Source organism: Antrostomus carolinensis, unplaced genomic scaffold (assembly GCF_000700745.2).
Source record: "Antrostomus carolinensis isolate BGI_N321 unplaced genomic scaffold, ASM70074v2 scaffold6886, whole genome shotgun sequence".
In the NCBI taxonomy this organism is placed as follows: domain Eukaryota; kingdom Metazoa; phylum Chordata; class Aves; order Caprimulgiformes; family Caprimulgidae; genus Antrostomus; species Antrostomus carolinensis.
The window spans coordinates 52,481-71,685 of record NW_010321125.1 but is presented as its reverse complement, the minus strand read 5'-3'; the positions used below and the strand labels follow the sequence as shown (position 1 = coordinate 71,685).

Sequence of the window (19,205 nt, the reverse complement as noted above, 5' to 3'; positions counted from 1 at the left end):
GGTCTAAAGCTTATAAGGAAGATCCTGGTAGATTACCTGGCACCCAGGGAAGCCGTCTGCCTTTCTAAGGAAAGCGAGCCTCAGTTTTGCAGTTAAGCTCCAAAGCAGCTGAAATGGCTTATGATCTCCTCCTGTGCCAATCATCCATTTTTCTTTTTCACTCAAACATGCTATTTGTGAAAAATAAGCTTCCTACTACTGAATTAGATCTTAGAATTGAGTTCCCATTTAAATGTTAAATAAGATCTTTCAAATATGAATTGTGAGAAGAAACTGAGATGCAAATGAATCCAACTTTTAAAATCTAAGTACACTATTATTTTCAAGAGTACACACAAGTATGACATTCACGCTATTGCTATATAACAGACACTGTGAAATAATAAAAGGTCAAAACAAACACCTTGTCACTTCTGAGAATGTTGTCATTTTTGTATAGTCAAATATTATAATTATTAAATGCCCAGTGGTATAAATATAAGGCCAGAAATTGCCTTAGCACATCTGTAGATTTTAATAAATCATTGTAGAAGTATGTAATCCCTTTATTCATTAAACCTTTCCTCTGAGAATTTGAACACTTCTGTGAATTTTAATAAAACTTTTGTGAGTCTGGTATTGCATCTACTTTAAATCAGGAACAGTTTTAAATGCACAGTTTTTAATGGGTATATGGATACCAGCCACATTTTCAATTGCTGCAAAATACAAGATTTTTTACAAAGAGAGAGAATAGAAATACCAGATACACAGCAGGATACTGAAAGTCTCCTGTTTTTAATGCTTTGCTTTGTAAACAAAGATCTAATCAGTGCTGATTGCTGTTGTGTTGGCAGCCTGGGTTTAAATTCTCTTTTTTAAGGACTCTAATAAATGCAAAAAAAATTTTGCTGGAGAATTCCTGTTGTTTTATGTTCAGATAATCTAAAAAAAGAGTGACAGTGATGTAGTCTCACAATACACTAATAATTCTCTGAAAGAAAACCACACTTACTCTGTTTCAGCAATTTCAACACAATGCTTCCCTCCCCTTCTATATTTTTTGTAGTTCATGTTATGCATTCTTCACTTCCTCCTCCTCTACCATACTGAAGAAACAGGGAATACATCTAGGTGTTTTGTATTGTTCTGGTTCTACTTTCTTGTTTTACAGTGCTGAGTTCCCCTCATCACAGTCACAGTTCTGAACTTTGTTACTGCAAGACCTCATAATGTTTACATCTTCCCTGTTGCTCTCTTAAAGAGCGGATTTACATCTCAATCTCTCTAGCCTTAAAACAAATTATTATACTCAGGCATATTGCTAACCTAACCTCCCTTCCTCCTTCCCCATTTGCAGACACCCAAGAAAGAATGTTTTCACCACAAGAAAGAAAGAGGTGAATGAGATCAAGTGACTACTAGATGTGGAGTTGTGTGAAGGGGTATTTACACAAGGTGCATAAGTTTAGAGGGGAAAGGGATTAATTATTTTCATTTTTCAAAAGAAGCAGCCTGTCTAAGGGCCCAGGTGTGAGTCAGTAGGCAAAGGGAGGATGAGGCATTCCCCTGGTTGGCTTTGGATCAGATGTGGCTGGAGCTGCAATGGAGAAGGTGACTTCCTCTCAAATTACTGGTAAGGTATGCCTATTTCTGAACCTTTTTTTTGAAACTTTGCTAGGGTAAGCTAGTAACTTTTGTGTACATATATATTTTGTGGCTCAGATGAGCTGTGTCTTTAAAAATTACTGCTCAGATTTTCTTTAATGAGGCTACACCATGATATTCAAGGAGATTAAAGCACTGGATTATGGATATTTCATATCAGTTGGTATTCCTTAATAGAATGAGGCATCAGAGATTGGAAATATGTCCAGAGTAAAAAGATTAAGAATAACTGTGAAGCAAAGTAATAAAAAATAAAAAAAAAGAAAACAAATTGACTTGACCTAGTACTATCTGTGTGTGAGAGACTTGGGGCAGGTGTGAAAGCTGTGTGATAAAACCAGATGCAGGTAATGTCTCCACCTTCAGGGGTTTTTTGCATTGCTCCAGACTGCTGAGTTCCCCAGTTTGCTGCAGAACTCTACTGGTTCCTAAAAATAACTTATGTAACATTTAATATTTGACAAACTTCTTATCTCAAGTGATCAGAGTGTGATTTCAGTACCACTGACTGCCTGAAATGTTTTCCCTCCACAATGCACAAAAAGATCTATTCCTTCTAACCTTTGTGGTTCATGGGATGTCCAGCCAAGAAATAATTTTTAGTTGACAAGTTGTCTTAGCTTATTCTGACATCCCATTATGATATAATGGGAAAAGCATTAGTGAAATATAACCATCCATTCTGTTTTGAAGTTTGCTATCAGGGGATGAACTCTTGTTTTACAGCAGAATTTATTTCCCTGACTTCTGTTTTGAAGTTTGCTATCAGGGGATGAATTTTACAGCAGAATTTATTTCCCTGATGAGTTCTACTGATACAAAAATCAAGATGACTTCTGATCATTATTCCCATTCAATTCAGATGATTTTTTTTTTTCTTTTTTTTTTTAATGGTAAAAAACATCCTGGTATGAAATGCAGCCTGACTTCACAAGGTAATACAAACCACACAAGTAATGGAATCCAGACAAAATTCACAAGGAGTGGTGATTGCCCACTGAATGTTTTCCACCAGAGTACAAGCTAAGCCTGCAAAGAGGAGGCAGAGGTGTAATCTTGGTTGCCTTGCTTGAAGTAAAGCAGCAGATCCCAAATTTCTGTGCTTCAGGTGCATACAACACAATGGTGGCGGCATCTTGTGCACACTAACTTTTAACAGCTAAGTACTGAGTTGTTTTTGCTGCTGGAACTGACTAATAGTGCCTTTAAGAGTATGAGATTATGGATATTGTGGCCTTGGTCCTACAGTACATGGGAAGAATGTAAAAGCAGCTAAGCTTGAAAGCTTATTGCAAGAGCTCAACTAAGCAGTGGATTTAGTAATACAGTGAAAATGTCTGCTTCACTATGATGACAGTCCCACATTTGGCAAAAATAGTCATGGGCTCAGTATGTGTGGGTTTAGAAGTTGCTGGGCACCTTTGTGAGATGCTGTGAGATATTGTTTCACAATAGCATAAAGAAAAAATCTTCATGCTAAAACTGCTGGCACAGTTGAGAGCAGTTTCAAGCTCTGTTATTTATCACACATTTCAGTAACTTTCAGTTTCTGAGAAGGCCAGTGATTACTTTTGTTAAATCTTATGAACATATGGTACAATGTATAGTAAAGAGGAACAAGATGACATTCTTTGTGACAGGAATGCGAAATTGTCGCTTTTGTTGTAGTATGTGTCTTTACGCTTCTGTGTGTTTAGTTCTACTGCTTTGGATTTCCTGTGTCATGAATACTTTGAGTTCTGATGTCATAATCTCTCTTTTTTTTTTTTTTTTTTTTTTTTTTTTTACTGTGGTCCTGGAGGTGGAATGTAAGTGGATCCTCAGGTGGTAGTACAGTGATACAGTAAATCCAGCTTTACAGCTCATTATGTTATGTGTCACATGAAGCAGTGCTTCGCTTCAGTACAAACAGGTGCTGATGATTGAAATTTCTTCAGACAATCTTGATGGATTAATTTGTATTGGCCAGGCCTTGTATTGGTTCAGGTGTCATCTGTCCTCACAAAACTGGCATGCAGCTAGCACAAACTCAATCTCATGTGCTCTGGTTATTGCAATGGAAATGCAATTATTTGCCCATCCTTGATCTGAATCAGATTTGCACTGGGTGATCTGGTAGTACATGGTTTGAGTATTAATGATGGCCAAAATAATAATCTTGCTTATTATTGTAGTAATACAATTAAGTGGTACCAGAGACCACATTCTGGCCTTCCTCATTGTTGCAAATATAAATCAATTTTTAAAAAAAATTTTTCAGTAACTTTTTATTTTCTAGAAGAATAGGGGAAAAGGTGGAGAAAGAGCACAATGTCTGACAGGATATTAAATGCAAAAGTCTGCTCTCTTGACTTTGTCATTTTAAAATTGTATGGAATATTTACTCTTCTACCTTCACTGAAATACAATAATCCACATAGATTTGCCTACTACCTACACAAAGAACGTGATTCTTTAGCATTACTATGGAACTTATATCACTAAACCCATGCATGAAATTCTAGGGTGCTTAATAACAGTGTGTTTCAACAAATTTTATACTATATAGATAAATGATGTCTGCCTACTAACTCTTACAAACAAGTTATGCTGAGCTCCAGGCATCAAGAAAGGCTCTCTTTGTCATGCAATGTGATGAACTTTATAATTATCAGAATGGGTTTTTTCTTCAGTTTCTTTAGTTGTGCCTTTTAAAATACAGTGGATTTATTTATTTATTTATTTATTTATTTTCAGTACAAGGAAAACAACCAAACTTCGTACAAAAATTTGGACACACCACTCTACAAGAAGGAGAAGATTTAATACTGCATTGCACTATACATGGAAAGCCCAAACCATATGTCTGTTGGATGAAGGATGATATACAAGTGGTATCTGGAGACATTAGTGTATGTTCTAATGTTCTTGAAATATTTCTTGGGAGAAAGATAATATATTTTGCTTTATGCTACTAATAATCTCCTTTGTGCATTCTATTGTTTTACAGATTGAGAAATTAGGAGATACCTATTACCTTTTAAAAAGAAATGTAGTCCTTGCTGATACTGGGAAATATATCTGTGTTGCCAGCAATGAAATTGGAAAGGCACACTGTTCTGCTTTCGTAACAGTGATAGGTGATTTATCCCGACAGCTGCATGCTTTTAAGCATGTTTTTGCTGTATTAAATGAGCACCTTGTTTCTGCTCTGCTAATGTACATGTTTTGTTTCAGAGAAAAATAAAACCTCAGAAATTTCCACTGTAACTCAGGCTAAATCAGAATGGGAAGATGGATACTTTTCAGAAGAAGTGAATGTCACTACAACTGAGCTAGTACAAGCCCACGACACACATTGTGTCCAAGATCAAAGACATCTCCGAGTAAGGTAACTTGCAGCTTACTCTGTGATACATCTTGTAATACTCAAATAGCTGCACGGACCATAATTTACAAAGCACATATCAAACACTCTTCCTAATACTATGAATCCTTGCATAATGTAGATGAAGTGCATAATGTGTAACTGCCTTTTACACTTAATCAGTAGATACACAGTTCTGTTAGATGAAAGACCTTGTAATACAATAGAAAATGGAGTTTGTATGATAAGGTAGTTAGTTTAGTGAATTTTTTTTTTTTAATCTAGGTATCTTAATCTAGATATTAGTGTAAAATTGAACAGCTCAAAGATAGAGTGTTCCAGAAGTTCAAATTGATACAACTGCATGAACTTTCAATAACAGAATATGTAAAGAAAGTTTTTTAGTAAGTTTTCTGCTACTAAGAACAAGTAGCAGTCCTGATAGCACAGGAATAGTCATTGTTCATTAATTGGTTAAAGACAACAAAAACTTCCCACTGTACAATTTCAGAAGATTAAATGAGATACACGAAGTCAATGGTCCCTGTGGTGACTTCTTGCACAAGGTTGAATCTTGCCTCCTGAATTTAGACTCTGATAACCTACTGTAGTTTATGGAGCCAGAAATGCCTGTCTTTGAGTAATGTATTCAGGGATGAGAGAGTGTTTATACCCTGTGACTGTTACTAATCTGGTCTACTCTACTCTTAGTTCACTGCTTCACTGGAAATATCAGATAAGATGGATGTAGGTGAGGATTAGGAAGTGGCTATGCACATAAAAATAAGACTTGCTGTCAGAGGTTTTGAATAGAAAATACCTAAACAATTCTATTGATAATGTTTGTTACACAACTCTGAAATTGGCATTTACAATGAAAAGCTGGTTTCATGACAATACAGTAAAATAGCTTTCTCTCTAGAAGATACGTGGAGCAATGCGATGGAAAAGAGGCTCCCGGAGTCTCATGGCTTTAAAGAAGTGATGGTTAATGTGACCTGGGAAAATGGTTGTCAGGCTAGTCTTTCATAGTCTACTCAGAATGTTAAGTTTACGCTGGTCACATAAAAGTGCATTTGTTGCCTAGACGTGTCTGAATATTTTCTGAAATTTTCATACATAGTGAATTCTACAGCAGAAAGCCATAGGAAAAAAGAAAGAGCAGTGTTCTTCTGTCTTTAAGTTCCTGAGCATTGTCTCTCTAGATGTAGAGCAACATGGAAAAGGAAAGGAAAATTATTACCTACGTTGATTAAAAGCTGTTATTTCATCATAAGCTGCCTGCACACTTTCCCTCATGTCTAGCTGATCAAGCATTGATCCTACATATTTTCTTCATTTTTTTTTTCTGTATTGCTGTGAGATGGCAGATATTCCAAAGTAAAAATATTAAATGCAAGATAATTTTAACTTTACTTAACGCACATAGAGAATTCAGTATGGTTAAAACATGTAGATCATACAAAAAGGTCAAAATTCTAATTTTTCTCAACTCTTCTGCTCTTTATAACTAAAGTGTCCTCTAGTTATTTGTTATTAACAGTGAGATGAGTTTGTTCTGTCTGGAATCACTATTTGATCTCTAATCTCGTATTGTCTCAAAACCACAGAGAACAGTCTATACCAACCACCACAATGTTGCCTATGAAAGGGAATGCTGCAGCTGACACCACTAAAACTGACCTTTTTTAAACAGGTTTAAAGAGAAACTCTGGCTCCAAGGAGTGTATCTTGAACCTGAGAGGCAACAAGAGATTAGCTTCAATTTGGAACATGATTCTGTTCTTCTCCAACCTGCTGCAGAGGATCAGAAGATGGACTGAACTGCAAGATGCCTGATTCATGAGAGTATTCATGTTGTTTGCTGTGTCCATTAGTAGATATTGTCCATGGATGAGGAGAAGATAAATCTATGAATGCTGTTTGATTTATACCTAGGTTACAATTTATATTTCATTTCTTTATAAATAAATCATGAATGAAATTCAACAGTGCACAACATTTATTAGGTGGTGATTCCTAATTTGCAGTTCTGTTCTGGTTTGTTGGACAAATCTAACAGAAGATGACGACGGAAAAAAGAGGCATTAGCCTTTAAAATTACAGATTTCCTTGGTGATTCATCACTACCCATGGTTTTATTCTTCTACGGATTCCATTAATTCCATCAGTAGTTCTTCCCACTGGCTTATAGAGAGAATTCAGACACAAATGAACGACGACTTAAACCAAAATGAGTTTATAAGTACAGAATTCTCAGTTTTATTAAATACAGTGTTCCTTACCTTATTTCTAACAGCTTTGAGACACTTTGAGGAGGCTGGACATCAAAAGGAGTGGTTACTACTAATAGCAAACTTTGTCTAATGCATGCTTACTGCCAAGAATATCTTCAGGGAATAGAGAGTCTTTTTAAGGCAGCATAATGGAGAAGTTTCCTACTATATTTCTTCTGCTTTCAGGACTGGATTCCTGTGACAAAACAGTATATTTCTAGTTGATGCAAGTCATTACAGTCCAAAGGAGTGCACTATGAAGTGACACCTGTGCTAGTTTCAAAGTATATCCTTACTTTAGCTAAGGACTTCCCAATGATAGAATTCTGCAAGACCCACAGCATCCATTCAGGTTACAAAGAAAACTTGAAGTGAAATTCAATCTTTTGGATTGTAGGGCAGTCATTAACATGATGAAATTTTTGTCTCCATCTCTTGAAATCAGTCTCTAGGTGTATTTTTCATTTCATTGCAAAGCTATTTGCAGAGAAAGAGGAGGACTTGCATAGTGTCATCCATCTGCAGCATTGAAAAAAGTAGTTCAGGAAACATCACATTTTGGATGGCTGTTTGACCAGCACAATAACCAATAGAACATCTAGTTAGTTTTGGGAATAACTGCTCTTCATCTTGGTCTTCTGATTCAGATTTTCAAAGTCCTACCTAGCAAATGATTCATGCTACTCAGACTTCTGCTTCAGTGTACAGCTTATGGCTTGGCCAATGCCACAGGTATATGTGTATTGTGCAACTGCCTATTGTACAACATTTTGTCATTCTTTACATAAACACTTGTTAGGCCCACACTGGGTTTGTGTATCGCAGCAATGCACTCGCAAATAGAGATTTAAGCAATGCAGGAAGTTTGTGCTTCATCTAGGTAGATGTAATCTCTGCAAAACTGGGACTGAAATAAAATTTTTCAGAGTTGCTTAAATCATAATACCAAAACATTAAATATTTGTCTCCAACAAGATGCAGGTTGGCTGGCAGAAACTCAAATTTATCTCCAAATTAGAGTACAGGCATAGAGAGGAAATGAGCTGAAAAAAATATCATGTACATGTCTTCACCTGATCACATAAATCACTTGCTTGACGTTATGGAAGAGTCAATGGCATCCTGCCCGTAGTAGAGTCACAAGGCTGTGTATATGTGCACATAAATATAGTAGCTGAGGACTGAGGTCCTTATTCTGCTTATTTACCCTGTATCTCTCATAAACAGTTTTTTCCAAAATGAAATGGAGACAAATATCTAACATCTTGTGGATCCTATACAATTACCTTTCTGATGATTAAGCCCCTCCTTTCTACATATTGTTCAGATTTAAAGGTTTCACAGAAAATATTGTGTTTCTAAATGCAGTCACATTCAGAGGACTGACAAAGTACATATCAGACATCTCCTCCCCCCAAAAAATCAAACCTAAAATGTATGTTCTTCTATTAGCTGGAATCCATAAATATGGCATATAAGATTTCCTATTTAAAAATTCTTTCTGTAAAAATGAATGGTGAATTCAGTACCCGCTGATCTTGATTCCTCAGCAAATTTAAAGATTGGATTTTGCTTGCTTTTCATCTTGGTTGTCAGCCTGTAAGAACAACTTGAACTTTAAAATTTGAGGTGGGCTTTTTTTTTCCCCTTGATTCATAAAACATGATTTTACCTAAGAAAAAAAAAAAACTTAATGTTTTTCTAAATAATACGTGAGTCAAAACAGGAATCTTTATATATGTTCATCATTATGATTTTCTTACAATAGTAGGAAGTGGTATTTATAAACATATAAACAAAAAAATCCAGTAACATTCTTTTGCCAATGAGGAACACAGCTATTGTGCCAAGTGTTCCCAGGGAATGGATCTGTTCTGGAACATGGTAAGTGTGCTTGTTCCTTTTCATTTTATAAGTCATAGATGCCTATAAATTTGTTAAACGGTCTGTGAAATTTTACAAGATGCATGTTTCTGTAATATTCTAAGGAGTATCTCAATGCTAATTAAAATTTGTCCACTATTATGATTTTAATTATTGTTTTGTGGAAGGAAGTGGAACAGTTAGTAAATATATTTTTACTCAGTATCTCAGGTTTTGTTAGTAGGGTCCTGTTTTCTAAGATGAGGTGCTAAGTAACATTTTTATTCCTTCCTTGTTCTCATGTAAATGTGTAGGGATGATATATAAAGAAATAATACACAAGGAAAAGTGATGTCTGTAAATCTTCTCCTTAGATTTTTCCAAGGAGATTATGAGTGACAATTATCAACATGAAGTCAGTGAATATGAACCCTGATAAGTATTCTATACCCTTTCAACTTCAGTCACAGTTCCCAGTAATTCTTCACAGATGAAATAGCTAAAATATAGTTTCAAAAATTGGTTAGTGCCTTAGTTGTCTTTTCTGCTTTGGGAACAACTGATGGTGCCTTCTCCAGTAACAAGTAAAACTTTTCCGGAAGCAAAGTTTTAGTTTGTATTGAAAATGATTCATATGATGAGGGGCCTGGAGCATCTCCTGTATGAGGAAAGGCTGAGAGAGCTGGGACTCTTCAGCCTGGAGAAGACTGAGAGGGGATCTTATCAATGTCTATAAATACCTGAGTCGTGGGGGCCAAATGGATGGGGCCGGGCTCTTTTCAGCAGTACCCGGTGACGGGACAAAGGGCAGTGGGCAAAAACTGGAACACCGAAAGTTCCGTACAAACGTAAGGAATAACTTCTTTACTGTGAGGGTGACGGAACACTGGGACAGGCTGCCCAGAGAGGTTGTGGAGTCTCCATCTCTGGAGATGTTCAAAACCCTCCTGGATGCTTTTCTGTGCAACCTGGTGTAGGGAACCTGCGTTAGCAGAAGGATTGTAGGGAACCTGCTTTGGCAGGGGGGGTGGACTAGATGATCTCCTGAGGTCCCTTCCAACCCCGGTGATTCTGTGATATATCCTGCATAATCAATTACAATAGCGCGGATAAGAGACGTTAGCAACTGAAAATGCTGCAACTTATCAGAATTCAACTGCTGTACACAAATGTGGATATTCTTGTGAATAGAATGTGTTTTGTAGCCTTTATTTAAGGTTCTAAAGGTGTCATAACAAAGTAGTGTTCATAGCATTTGCAGGGGAAGGGAAGTTGGTGAAGGTGGTGGAGATGTATTTTGATTTCAGGTCAGGATTTAATGGTTTAACAGGTAAGATTTTTTTTTTAGTTATTTCTAAGTGTAAAGAATGAAAGTGGATGGGAGGAGGGAAAGCAAATTTTTTTTCAAAAAGAGAAAACTGTACACTATTGCTATCTGACAAATAATGAAGAAAAGGATGTGATTTTTATAAAAAACGAATTAGGAAACTCTGCTTCAGGAAAGCACATTGAAAACTTGCCTAAGTGGCAGTTTGAAGCTTTCATTGTTCAAGAAAGAAGGAATTTAAGTTCTCATTAGAATCTTACACTTTCAAGGCATCTTCATGTGGGCCTACTAAAGTAATCATTGCTGGTACCCACAGTGTTTCATTGTGTGAAAGTTTACCTGCTATTTCTTAAATTTATTTTTGACCTACAATGTAAGATGTATACTATAGTAATATTGGAAATATATAGTTTATATTTAAAACAATATCAGACTGAAGTAAATGCTGAAATTTTTCATAACAATCCCCAATTTGTATGTCTGCCTGAAAAAAATGTCTTTGTTGTTATCTGGATCTGACTTTTGTTTGATCCTGGAGCAAAGAAATAATGTAGCTTTTACCAGCAGTATCTTTGCTACATGATAAGAAGACTGAAGTCATCCTTCTACTAAACATGTAGAAATCACACTGGGCTGATAGTTATTCTGTTAACAGAAGGCATGTGATATAAATATTTCATATGTCCTTGAGAGCATGAGAAATATTTCGCTGTTCAATTTCTGAATTCACCAGCAGAAGTAAAAAGTTGAGAAGGTATGAACTTTTGTTGGAATGGAAATAGATTTAGTAGTGATCAAAAGCAAACATAAAACTTACAAAAATAGGGAACTTATATTAAAAATACATTGTATTTGGTTTATATATTTGAATGCAGCAATTTTTTTTCCTTGTAACTTTCTATTATTGTCACAAATTGTTGTTGACTCGATTAAAATAGAAAAATTTGGATTTCTGACCATCTGATAACTTCAGAAGTGACAGTTTGCACATTTCTGTCATTCAGAAGTTATCACATGTTCATAAACCTTTTCTTTGTTTATTTGACTTAGACATAGTCATTAAACTGGTTGTGTTTATTAAGTTTGCAGATAGATACTAACCTGTGTTCTTTCTCTAAGTTTGATTTTTCACTGAATATTTGAGTGTTCAAATATAGAGAAAACCAGCCATATGCTAATTTAGCATCTGATTTAGAATCAGAAATTAGATACCCTTTACATAGATTTCTTTGGACATATTTTGTCTTTTAGTAGAGCTAACCTGTCCTCCCCACTAATGTGAAGACTTGCCTTTGTTACTATACTAAGTCTTATTCAGGGAGATTAGGCTCTCTGACATCTATTTGCAACAAAAAGTTAAAAATGAGCCATAGTACTCTGACTCCCAACCTCTGAGAGTTCAGATAGTACCAGTGTAGAGATTATTCCTCCAGTTTCTGTTGCTGCTGTTACTGCTGCATGCTAAGAGTAGTCATAAAGTTAACTTATGGGACGGGTAAACTAAAGGTCAGATCCAATTTCTGAAGTTATTTTATGAGATCATAGCAATATGTCTTTTCTTGTTTCCTTCAGATCCACAAATTATATTGTAGTACTCACTTGCAGGAATCATATTCTCTCTCTCCATTTTCTGTGGTTCCTGCTGGAGGTTTCCTTCAGGTTGTGTTCAAACACAAGTACAGCTGTGTTTGCTTCTCTAGGTATCCTCTGGGAGATCCTTTTCAATATGGATCTTGGTAACAGCAGACTGAAGTCTTCCATTTACCAAATTAGCTAAGCAAGTGCTTGACTTTAAGCATGTAAGTAGTCTTGTGAGCCAGTTACGTGCTTAAAGAGTTTGCTAGATATGTGTTATATACCATAGGGAAGGAAAAGGATTTCTGAATAAGAAGGCAACAATGGCAGCAGGCAGATGTGGTGTTGTGGTAAAACACCTCCTGTTCCAGCTATAGATGAGAGTAGTCTTCTAATTCTGACAGCTGAGACAACCAATCTAATGGTACAACTAGCTGCATAGACTGATGAAGCTGGGCTAGTGGAAGTTCACCAACCAATATGCTATTCCATGGATGATTGTAGAAGGCCTCCACAGGTCTAGAAAAAAAGATGTTAGACTTAAAGTCTTCTATTTTAGAAATTACTGTAGTTGTCTGTGTTAGTTTACTTTAACAGAGTTTATATTTCCACACTTTGTATGCTATTGTTTGTTAACCTTAACTGCTTGGAACATCCAACAGAAAAATTGTGAAGGGGAGAAAAAAAAAAAAAAAAAAAAAAAAAAAAGAGCACCAAATCTTTATATTTCCAAATACAATTTTAGAATTGAAAGTTATGGAAAAAACAATTTAAACAGTGTATTCTAGTGTGCAGCCACATGTCTGAGCTCAGCTTACTTATTTAGTCTGGTGATTGACAGATGCATTTGGTAGCTTCTTGGATGTTTTATAGTGAAAGAAAGTAAGGCTGAATCTCACTGATATGACTACTCCTGACTTGTCTGTATCCTCTGCTGAAATGCTTCTTTATTACTTTCATCATCTTGTTCTTATGATTAGGAAATTTGCAATGGCTTATAAACTGCACATTATAGATGAAAGTGAATTATAAATAAAAATCTTTGGAACAGATGATTTTTTCCTCAGTGAATCCCTTTTGTGCTTCCAAAATTGGCATTGTCAGTCAAACCAAAAGGTGGTGTATGGTTACACAGAGTGGATCCCCTCTCACAAGATACTTTCTTTTAGGAAACCAATCAGAACTGGCACTGACATGATGAGGCAGACCTGTCAGCAGAGCTGGGGTATATAAAGCAAAACAACTATGTTAACACTTCTGAGCAGTCGTGCATTCCCCGCCTCGCCTCGGGTGTAGGGATTGCAAAAAAACAAAACTACACTGTCAAGACTGTGTAGTTTTGTTTTTATGATTAGAGGCTCTACAATTCTCATGCTGGGATTGTCTAAAAAAATCTTACTCTGGATAAGGACGTCGTTCAAGAAGATTTCGTTGGGCTTAGCCCACTCTTACAGGCACTTTGAGAGATCAGGTTAGTAGCATGTTTCTGCTAGTGTAATGAGTATTTTATCAGTCATTAATAATCCTGATATGATCTATTATTTATAAATTTGCTCATGTGGGGTATAGGTTTCAGAGTATAGACATGGAGCACTTAAATTCTCTGGCAAGATTATGTCTTAAATTTCTGGGACTAAATTTTGATAACATTCAGCAAAAAGTTTTTATATTTATTGTTAAAGACCATAGAAATTAAGATTTGAAAAACAGATGGAACCATCTGCTTAACTTAAAAACTCCTTTCTTTTGGGAGTGTTCAAGGTTATGCTACTGAGAGATAAACTGAGAAGCTCCAAGAATAGCTCTGATAAAATGCATATGGTATCAGCTAAGCGCTGATGACTTTTTAAGGGAATCAACTGCTAAGGTATCAATTACATGGCAGCTCTGGAACACTTGTCTGCTGTCATTCATAGCTGGGAAGGTTATTTCTGGAACATGACATTTCAGATGCATACTTTCAATTCTAATTATACAAAAAGCCATATAAGATCAGATCTTCATCACTGAAATTTGCCTAGACAATGAAATATATAAACTTTGTGTGAACTCAGTGACAATTCTGCTTAATTAAATGATTTAGAATCTATTCTGGAGTCAGGAAATTACATATATATATATATATATATATACACATAAAATATTGAATTATATTGTAAGATTATTTCCATATATTTTAGCTGAGCTTCAAAACGTAGTTATAACTGAAGTAGATCTTAGTGAATTATATGTAAGAGATTTGTCTTTATTTTCCTTTCAGAAACTAATGTTGTGTTAGGATGAAATGTTGGTCATTTCTGTCTAATTTGAACTCATTTCCCCCCACTCTCAAAACTGAAAAGCTCTGATGAAAGACCATTCCTCTGTCAAGCTGGAACAAGCATCCACATAACCAGTAAAGGCAATAAAAAGCAGCTCAACATCCCACTACAATATCTAGGTCTACTCTTGCGCAACTTTTCTATGTAGATATCAGGCACTGATTTCAATGAAGGAATTCATGTCATGAAGAAATTTCACCCTTTTGAAAGGTAGCATATATTTGGCTCATAGTGAAAGAAACTTCTCTTTCTCTTTATTTTTTCAGTTAAGCTTGGGACTGTCACAAAATGAGGTGCAAAAGCCAAATTAAACAACAGTAAATCTGAGAGAGAGATTGATTGAGAAGGTTATGAGGTTAACCCTCGTTTAGTAAGACATGATATGCTCTCAGGGGAATTTTTTTAATGAGAAATTGTAACATTAATAGATGTATGATACATTAAGGTACTAGCTACATTTTTTAAACCTACACAATTCAAAATCAGTAAATATGTTCATGCAAATATAAAGTACTCGTGATACAGAGTGTCAGTGTGCTATTTCAAAGTAGGATCTTGTGGCATAGAAAGAGAAAGCACACTATTTTTTTTTTCAGATTTCATATGGATCTGCAGTTGTTTAAACCATCAGTGTCAGTTGGCTACCTTATATCTTAGCTCACATTTCAAAGGTGGCTGTCTTCCCATATTCAAAATTCCACTGACATACTCTCTAAGAAAGAGTAGAATTTTATCTGCATCTTTAATGCCAATATGCTTCTGTGTAAAATGAAATTGTTCACTACTTACAGACTACTTTTAAAAGAGATCCTCCTGGCATTTTTTTCTCTTATTAAATGCCAAATAGGTTGTAGACCTTCACATTTTTTTCAGTTGCTACTTCGATCTAGTTGTCTTCCCATTGGAGAATGCAAATGCTTTGCACCAACAAAACATTAAAAAAAATTAAATGGAGATTATTTTCTCTTTAGGTAAAGGAGATTAATGGACAAACAAAGGCTAGATGACCTGCACAAGGTCATGCAATGAGTCACGCAGAACTTTTTCTCCTGCTGCATACTTGTAATGCCAAATCACAGCTTCACTAAATATAACAGTTTCACATACAACTTAGCCAAGTGTGCCCTAGAGTAATTTGCTATGCAACTTTTTGAAAACCTACAGTCTTCACATTTCACCAGGTCAATGTAATTTAAAACTGAGAAGAGTAAATGGTTACAAAAATAATGACAAATATTCCTAAAATCTAGCAAAAAGGATGTGCGTATAACAATTTCACCACTGATATTTAATTATGTTTTTGTTGTTTTCAGAGTGCCTGTAAAGATGACGACAAAAGCACCAACATTTACGCAGCCACTGCAAAGTGTTGTGGCACTGGAGGGTAGTGCCGCAACCTTTGAGGCTCATATCAGTGGTAAGGTTTTGATTCTTTCTTGCAAGATTGATTATTTGTGTTATCATTTTTTACAATGTTTATGCTAAAACAAATGATAACACTTTTCATAGATCATAATCTGATCTGAATGGGTAAAGATCAGTGCTGAAATGGGAATATATGTATACACATCATAGAGTACTGTTGAGCTCTGTGAGGTACTGTCACATATCCAGAAACGTACTGCATAAAGTTACAAGGCTTCCCAGGGAATAGCTAGTCATCCTGCCAATGAGACTGGTGTCTAATTCTCAGGCTGAATTGCCAAAACTGTGAGGAAATAGCAGTAAAAGTATATACATAAAAATACATACTGTGCTGATAAGGGAACTTCATATGGGTGCAGAGAGAGTAATCTTGTTTGGATGATGATCAGACAGAAGGAGACGTCAAGGTGCAAAAGGCAAGGCATATTCATTGACCTAGTGCTGAGCCTTACTCTGGCTAAAATGTTTTTCTACCTTCTGTGTCCTTGAGTTTACTTGATTCTAGAGTTCTAGCAGGGGGGTTAAAAGCGCAAAATCTAGGTCCATGTGGCCACTGAAGAGGGTAGAAAACTGTAGTTTGCTGGATAGTAGATGAGTGTATTGATCATGATGGTAGCACAAGGCTGGATTAACATAATTTGTTGATGTAATTTAAAGATTCCATGTAATTTTAAAGGATACTTCATTTTGCCAGTCTACACACTATCAAAACACCCGATCTTGTGCAAACCCCCATGCAAACTCCCAAGATAACTTTACCAGATAACCAACACCCTGTTCTAAGAGGGCCTCTGACCTCAGCAGTGACTAAGGAGAAATGACACGTGTTCCTGCTCAGGGATTGTTATATTGTCTTACAGGCATTAGCAATGTGATGATCCACATACCATAAAACACTACTCAGATGCTCTGTGACAGGTGCAAACACATGATCCGTCCAACTGTAAAGATCTCTGATATCTCTAATCCACTGTGGTTCATCCTTTGGTCCCTTTGGGTAACACTGTCTCACACAAGGTTCATACAAGATGTTTGAACCTGTCCTGTAGTCTACACCTATGATTTTTTTCCATGCCTTATTCTCTTAGTTGGCTTTCTACTCTTCAGTTAATTGTCCTGACCTTTTTTTGTTGTCTCTGCACTGTGAATTTTCTATGAAAAGTTTTTTTCCACTGATGATTACAATATTTATTATTACAAAATATATATTATTACAAAATATATATATATTATTACAAAATATATCAAAACAGGTTAGGATGCTAATATTATGGCTCAATATGTGATTTTGGCTATTTTCATTTGTGCGATATCATGGAGTACTTGGGAGAACTTGATTTCTTACTAATAGGAGATATGGCACTTTTTCTAATAGCATATACCATATTTGTATTTTAGTCCCTAATAGCATGTGAGCCAATCTCCTCTTAGCTGTTATTCACATTGTGGGATTCTCAATATCTTCCCTGCCCCAAAAGCATCCACGAAGACTGGCAGATCTGACAGTGGCTTGGCACTTTGTTTTTCTAATGCATAAAAAATATTGAAGTTTTATTTCTTAAACTAATTGCATAAGTAATGGATGACACATTTTTTATGTAGCTTTATTCTGCTGCATTGTCTACCCTTCGTATCTGTCATGAATTATTGTGAATTTGAAGTTCAGACTTTCAGTTTATCTCCAATAACACTGCTTTTATATACAAGTCAAGTATTAATACAGAGCTACAATTCGAATGTGAAGAGCCCAGTTAACCTAAGAATACTATGAAGAGCTTAGCAGCCACCTGAGATACAATTTTTCAGTTTGTAAAACAGAACAAATAAATTGTACTGTTGTATCAGACTGTGAATGAAGTGCCACATTACAAAGGCCTGATATCAGATAAAACATCCAGTACCTCCCCCTGCACTCAGAAAGTGAAGACATAAATTCTGTGATTAAAAGCAGTAAATGCCAGAGCAGCTAGGACATCATCACAAGGGGAGCCCTAATGGGTTAGCAGTAACTGAGGGGACATGAGGCAGCACGTCACTGTTGAGAAGGTCTGCAGTGCTGTTGACATTAGATCTGTGCCAAATCTCATTTCTCCACAGTACTGATTAAGTATTGAATTTGTTCATAAAAAAACTAACCTGTATTCCACTTAACCTTCTTTGAACCAATATTTTCAGGTATTGCCCAGTGCAAGCCAGCCTTTAAACTCTGCATTTTGTTGAAAGCAGTACATAGATTGTACACAGGTTGGCAGTTCCTGTCACTTAACGTAATTGTGAGAGCAATCTAACTGAATTCAATTACTTAAGCAGTGAAGTTGAGGTACTTCAAGTTCATTTTCTTCTTTTGGCAATAAAGCTCAAAAAAAAACCCCAAAGACAGTTATAAAATGAAAAAGAATGTCCTAATAATTAATATTCAAATCATAGCATAATTTGGCACATATAAAAGTAAATCCCTACTCCATATAGTCCAGGCAAAAATACCTATTATCTGAAGTAGATCTTACCTTTTAATCCCCAGTTTCATGGCAAAGGACTAGCAGAGTGCTAGTAAAATTGTGAAGTTGAATTTCTTTTAATATGAATTTGGGCTCAGATTTTTAAAATGGCTCCTAACTTTGGACCACTTGAACATACCAGTTTGAGACTGCAAAACAGATTATTTTTAAAAATGTAGGCCTTGTTCAACCTACCATGTTTGCTAATCATCATATGATGCTGTACCAAGAAAATAAAACATTTTGTCAGTGTTTCAAGAAATTAACTATTGACAATATGATTTTTGGTTGCCTAGCTTAAAACATTTTGAAACTAATTTGCACAAATGTTGAAGACACATAGCTCTGGATTAAATCAGTGAGATCTGCTGGATACTCTATTCATGGTGATAATGCCGAAGTTGTCCTATAGCAGTTGTACAAAATTGAATTGTACCAACCCCACTAGGGCTATTTGATAACTTTCATCTGTGACATTAACAATGGTTGATTGTACTTTTACCCTTTTGATTTCTAATCCTCTCTAAAACTGGCCACATTCTCTTTCTCTGTGTGTGTGTTTCTATTTACATATATCTAAAAAGCAGTTTTTCAACTGTAAGTAAAATTTCAAACTTTCCTAAGTCTGATGTGACTGTAGACAGCCAGTAATAGCTTCAATCTACATATCTCAGCCTCTCTTTCACTTTAGTCTCACACAGTCATATTCCTGGCACATTAAAACCCCAAATAATTAAATTAGTTTATACTCTAGAAAGGAAGAATACTCTAGAAAGGAAGCAGAATCCTGTGGTCCTGGGGTTTTTCAAAGCACAGAGGGTGGAACTGGGAAAATCAGAGTGGCTTTAGTAAGTGCAGCTTCAGATCCCATTCCTGAGCTCCTGTGCAATGTGATTGGTGATTTGGCTTGTGTGGAGAAGTACATGG

The 19,205-nt window shown here is 35.8% G+C and overlaps 1 protein-coding gene across 1 annotated transcript in view; it reads left to right on the top strand.

Moving 5' to 3' along the window:
• Nucleotides 1-13,293: 13,293 nt before the first annotated feature.
• Nucleotides 13,294-19,205, top strand: part of LOC104526368 (titin-like) — a gene marked incomplete at its 3' end in the record, with an annotated part of 57,989 nt that continues 52,077 nt past the window's right edge. The window contains 2 exon segments of the mRNA XM_029085398.1: nt 13,294-13,505; nt 15,669-15,772. Of these exon segments, the coding sequence (XP_028941231.1) occupies nt 15,682-15,772 (91 nt within the window).